General features: G+C 36.9%; 1 protein-coding gene across 2 annotated transcripts in view; it reads right to left on the reverse strand.

Moving 5' to 3' along the window:
* LOC106872189 (histone deacetylase 11) overlaps positions 1 to 4,940 on the reverse strand; it is a 31,369-nt gene extending 26,429 nt beyond the window's left edge. For both annotated transcript variants that reach the window (XM_014919088.1, XM_014919087.1), the window contains exons 1-2: positions 4,866 to 4,940; positions 541 to 692 (exon numbers count right to left, since the gene is read on the reverse strand). In XM_014919088.1, coding sequence (XP_014774574.1) covers positions 541 to 692; positions 4,866 to 4,891 — 178 coding nt within the window. In that variant the 5' untranslated portion in view covers positions 4,892 to 4,940. The remainder of the gene's footprint in view (positions 1 to 540; positions 693 to 4,865) is intronic.
* Between the last annotated feature and the right edge of the window lie 744 nt (positions 4,941 to 5,684).

The following is a 5,684-nucleotide window of genomic DNA, read 5'->3' on the forward strand; positions in this document are numbered from 1 at the left end:
GGGGGGGGGGGGGGGGGGCAGTCATTTAATATGAAACTGCCCTGGCCTTTTGAGTTTCTAGGGTTCATGAGAGACCGAAAAATAGAATCCTAAAATTATAGATTTTAACGAAAGGAAATTAACATAAAACATTTTTTGTTTGTTATACTTGGGGATGGTAGTTTGTTTCCTCTTCTCTCTTATCTTACACAAACAACAGATATTCATTGAAAAGGTCACAGAATGTGTAATGAAAGAACTCTAATAAATAAACTAAAAATAATAATAAAGCTGAAGTGAAGATCAAATAAACAGTGCATGTGTTTGTTGAAAAAAATGAGCATTCACAAATAAAACAATACCTATTTTGACATGATCTCACATCAAGAACCTCCCAAAACAAATACATAAGCATGGTTATTTTGTTTATTTTTACTTTGACTGGAATACTTTTTTTTTTAAAACTTGCTTAGAAAAAAAATTTAGAATAAAAAATGATTTTAGATACGATTTAAGAAATAAAAATATAACATTTGCTAAGTTTTAATTTTACAAACTTACCTTTGAGAAATTTGTGTATTTTACCCCATTTTCCAGCATCGAAAGGGTGTAATTTTTCAAAGTACATAAAGCTGATGTTGTAATGAGATGAGTATATGATAGGCCATTTGTAATCAGGAATCTCAATAAATAATTTGGAATTATTGATTCGACTTGAAGAAGAATAGAAAATAGAAAAAGAGTTTAACAATTTTAACATTACATATATATTTATGTAATTTTAACATTATATAAATATTAACATTATATAATTATATCTTGAAGAATTTTTAGCCTTGTACTTTTTTTTTTTTAAAGCCTGGTACTTATTCTATTGATCCCTTTTGCTGAGCTGCTAAGTTATGGGGGACAAACACACCAACACCAATTGTTAAGTGGTGGTGGGGAACTAATACAGACACACACATATACAACGGGCTTAATTCAATTTCCATCAACCAAATCTACTCACAAGGTTTTGGTCGGCCCGAGGCTATATTAGAAGCCACTTGCCCAAGCTGCCATGGAGTGGGACTGAACCCAGAAGGGAAGCAAGCTTCTTACCACACAGCTACACCTGTGCCATGTAAAAAAGCACTCAGTCCACTCTGTGGAGTGGTTGGTGTTAGGAAGGGCATCCAGCTGTAAAAACCCTGCCAAAACAGTCACAGAAGTCTGGTACAGGCTTCTGCCTGGCGACACAGGTCACAGTTTTTAAAAGAGGCCACTTACCATAATCTTTTATTCTTTTACTTGTTTCAGTCATTTGACTGCGGCTATGCTGGGGCACTGTCTTAAAGGGTTCTAGTTGAAGAAATCGACCCCAGGACATATTCTTTGTAAGACTAGCATTTATTTTATTGGTCTCTTTTGCCGAACTATTAAGTTACGGGGGAAATAAAAACACCAGCATTGGTAGTCAAGCAGTGGCGGGAGGGGGTAAAAAAACACAGACACACATATATATGACAAGCTTCTTTCAGTTTCTGTCTAACAAATCCACTCACAAGGCTTTGGTTGGACCAAGGTTATAGTAGAAGGCATTTGCCCAAGATACAATGCAGTGGGACTGAACCTTGAACCATGTGGTCAGGAAGCTGTACTGATACAGGAGGATAGACAAATGGTATTAAAGAAAAGTGAGAGTACAGGAATAACTCTTGACATGGAGAAGTGTGACTTTCAAAAAGAGAAGGTAAATTCCTGGATCACATAATTTTGGATAGGGAACCCAAATAAACCTGCAACATTAAAGAAATTCAGTCGTCCACTAATGTCATGCAGCTTTCCAAGAATAGTAAAGCGGGTAGGAAAGTTCATTCTTCAGCAGAAAAAAAAAAAAATCTTGCTACCTAAGAAGAATCACCAGGCTAAGTCTTTAATAGTCTGATAGAGGAGCTGTGGGACACACCCGTGTCAGCTCTGTATAGTCCTGTATGATGCTAAACTGTTGGCAGAAGCATCTAGTTTCTGAATGGGAACCAATCTACCTGAGAAATGGAACAAAGAATGGAGGTCTATTATCTAGGCTTTTATGATATCTCTCACCACTTGAGCAAAAGTATGACCTCAATACAATGCTTGTGAAGGAGCATTAAAACTATAATGAGCATGCTTTCCTAACACTACACGACAGGCTTTTCTTAAAGAACATGAAGCTGGCCAATCCCTCAGCCTTAAGGAATGATGTCCTCAAACTTCCTGAAGGTTACTGGAGAGTGTGAGGAAGAATGTGTAGTGGGTAGGCCTGAAGCAACAGCTAAACAAGTTGGTGCTAAACTGTAGACCTTTTATAAAAGAATGTACAAACCATGGGAGCTGCTCATCAAGACAGATTTTGGCAGAAATTAGGGGTGGACAATTACTTGGGATACAAGGTGTGATATCAGGCCAAAACAGACTTTTAGAATGAGAACTGACAGACAACTAAATACACTAGACCAGGGGTTCCAAACTGGGGTAACTGCTCTCCCAGAGTGTGCGAGATGGCATTTCAGCGAGGGAAGGTATATCATCATCATTTAATGTCCGCTTTCCATGCTAGCATGGGTTGGACGATTTGACTGAGGACTGGTGAACCAGAAGGCTGCACCAGGCTCCAATTTGATCTGGTAGAGTTTCTACAGCTGGATGCCCTTCTTAACGCCAACCACTTTGAGAGTGTAGTGGGTGCTTTTATGTGCCACCGGCACGAAGGCCAGTCAGGAGGTACTGGCAACGGCCACGCTCGAAATGGTGTATTTTACGTGCCACCTGTACAAGGGCCAGTCCAGCAGAACTGGCAACGAACTCACTCGAATGTCTTTTCACATGCCACTAGCACAAGGTGCCAGGAAGGCGACGTTGGTAACGGTCATGATCAAATGGTGCTATTTACGTGCCACCGGCACAAAAGCCAGAAAGCTGGTGCTCTGGTAACGATCACGCTCGGACGGTGCTCTTAGTGATTTACTGGTGCTGGTGCCATCACGATTTCGCTTTCGCTTGTTAAAATCAGGGAATAAAATTAACTCTTAAAAATAGAATATCTTGATCACTGTTTACTGAAAATGTCTTATATTGGTCGATTTGAGAGATGAAATTTGTTTCTGACCATACTGTTTCCAAGAAAACATTTATGGTTAAGTCCTTTTCGATGCCTACGTGGACCAAACTAAATTCGACGAGGCATTAATTTATAAACCTAAAGTAAACCAAGAAATAACGCCATATTTTTATTCGTCCGAAAAGAAAAGATGTGATGTAATGTTTATTTGCGTGCTCGTAAATATATAGATCTATATCATCCCGTACACTGTGTAATGTGGTTGGCGTTAGGAAGAGCATCCAGCAGTAGAAACCATATCAAAGTAGACGTTGGAACACGACGCAATCTTCATTCATTGGATCCTGTCGAACCACTCCAGCCATGCCAGTAAGAAAGACAGACTTAAATGATAATGATGACGACGACGACGACAACCGTGATCATCATAACGATGATGATGCTGATGATGAAGACGCATTATGGGATGGAAGCCATCTTGAGCAATGTTTTGCTCAAGGATGGAATAGATAAAAGATTCAAAAGAAATGACACGGAGAAGTTATTACCCACGTGTTTCGATTAGATACGCAAAAACACAACAACCACCACCTCCACCATCAGCAGTGTTGCAATAAATAGCTGCTGCCACTCGATAATAACAGTTTTTGGGGGTGTCAGTAAAGCAATGGAATGACAGGTTAGGCAGAGACAAAATTAGAGACGAATACTGACGGAAGAAAGTAGCAGGTGTGTCTTATTAAGTAAAATAAAAATATTCTATGCGGTTTTTAAATAACAAACTGAATGGCAGTAACATTCGGAATATATAATTTATATTATCGATAACCTAATTAAGGACAAATTGTGGAACTATTTTAATTATGGAAACAGCAGTGGTTACTCATTTACAAAGAAATTATCGTTAGCATTGTGAATTTTTAGACATCAAAGAAATTTTGTAATAAACAGGTATTAAGAGTTGGTGCTAATTATAGGGAGAAAAGTCTTTTGTTCAAGAGACTAATAAATATAAACGATAAAACCACCAATTGTATTTTTGGCTCCAGTTAAATATTGGTGGGTCTTGTATTAAAAAGGCGACAGTAGTAGGTCACAAATAGAAAAGAAAATAAATCAGTATATTTCAAACAAATTGCTCTAAGGCAGAAAAATATCTAGAGCGTATAATATTGTTACACATTTCATAAAAGCTTGCCCTAAATAAGAAAATTGCGTCAACAAAGCGGTTAGAGAGATCGTATTTAGAAGCATTCGCAGATCTTATATCAGGAATCAGGAAGAGTTGGTTAATTCTTCGTCAACATGTGTTCTAAATGTCCAGTTACGATTATTATATTAAGCGATGACTACGTAAAATAAGTGTAGGTGTTCTGTTCTGGGTCCATAGAGATGTTTATTGGTGGGGTAAATTGTCAAAGCAAAACAACTACAGGTGGTTGTTACATGTGAGAGAGAGAGAGAACGATAGTTTTACAGACATAATGACAGAATTATGGATACGTAAATGATGCGAATAATTCGATACAGTTTCGTTGCTGATTGCATAAATTTACATGAATCACAGATTAGGAAAAATATCTGCAAATGTAAAAAAAAAATTAATTATTGTCTGAGCTTTGAAATTGTTTGGACTCCTAAACATAAACATGGGTATGTAGCAGAAAAACTACATGTTAACAGCTTAACACTGTAGTTCAACTGATGGGAGGAACATTTATGTCAAAAACTAAATGAATTGTGTAATTAAAATGACGGAGGAAATAATAAAGACCATAAATATATTGGTTAATATATTTACCGTTGTGTTTCATCGTTTTCCTCCATGGTGGTATGAGACAAACGCTGGGTCTAAGCCAGGCCTTGTTATCTCCCCTGCAGGGTAGCAAGATTTATTTTTTTTCTTATTCAACATATTTGTAATAATTTGCATTAATATAAGCATAACAATTATTAGCTTTTTTGATTATTTATATTTTTAATTAAATATTTAATTGCGCTCTTGCTATTATCGTTTAAAACAACTATCTTGTTTAGAGCAGACTATTTAACCGCTGAACTAATCATTCTCTGAAACTGGTTGAATACCTACCAAATTAAACAACAAATCAAGCAAAATAGGTTTTACTCATTATCGGTAACTTCATTTATTTTCTTAATTGCAAGAATAAAACCAATAATTTACCCAGTCCCTGAAAAATTCATCTCATTTCGAAGGAGATGGTACTATCTTAGAAGAATTCATGAAGAGAATAGTATCAGAGCAAAGATAAGTAGTGAAAAAATAAGCAAAAAGGTGGTAAGATTGCTTCCAGCCATGACATCCTCTGAATAGTTAAGATGCATGGTCTAATGATTAGGGAACCAAGTTCACAATCATAAGATTGTGGCTTCAATTCTTGGGCAGAGCAGTATGTTGTGTCCTTGGACAAGGCACTTCAATTCATATTACTCAAAGCTACTCAGCTCTTGACTCAAAATAGGGGAGGTTATGAGGATGTCTCTGTCAGTTCATGATGACAAGAGGCCTAAAATAACTAAAAAAAAGTTATCTTTGCTTCCAAGTGACAGCCATAGTAGTTGTAGTACAGGTATGCAATCCAAAATTCTAAAAAAAAAC

The sequence above is a fragment of the Octopus bimaculoides genome, chromosome 4, assembly GCF_001194135.2.
Source record: "Octopus bimaculoides isolate UCB-OBI-ISO-001 chromosome 4, ASM119413v2, whole genome shotgun sequence".
Classification (NCBI taxonomy): Eukaryota; Metazoa; Mollusca; class Cephalopoda; order Octopoda; family Octopodidae; genus Octopus; species Octopus bimaculoides.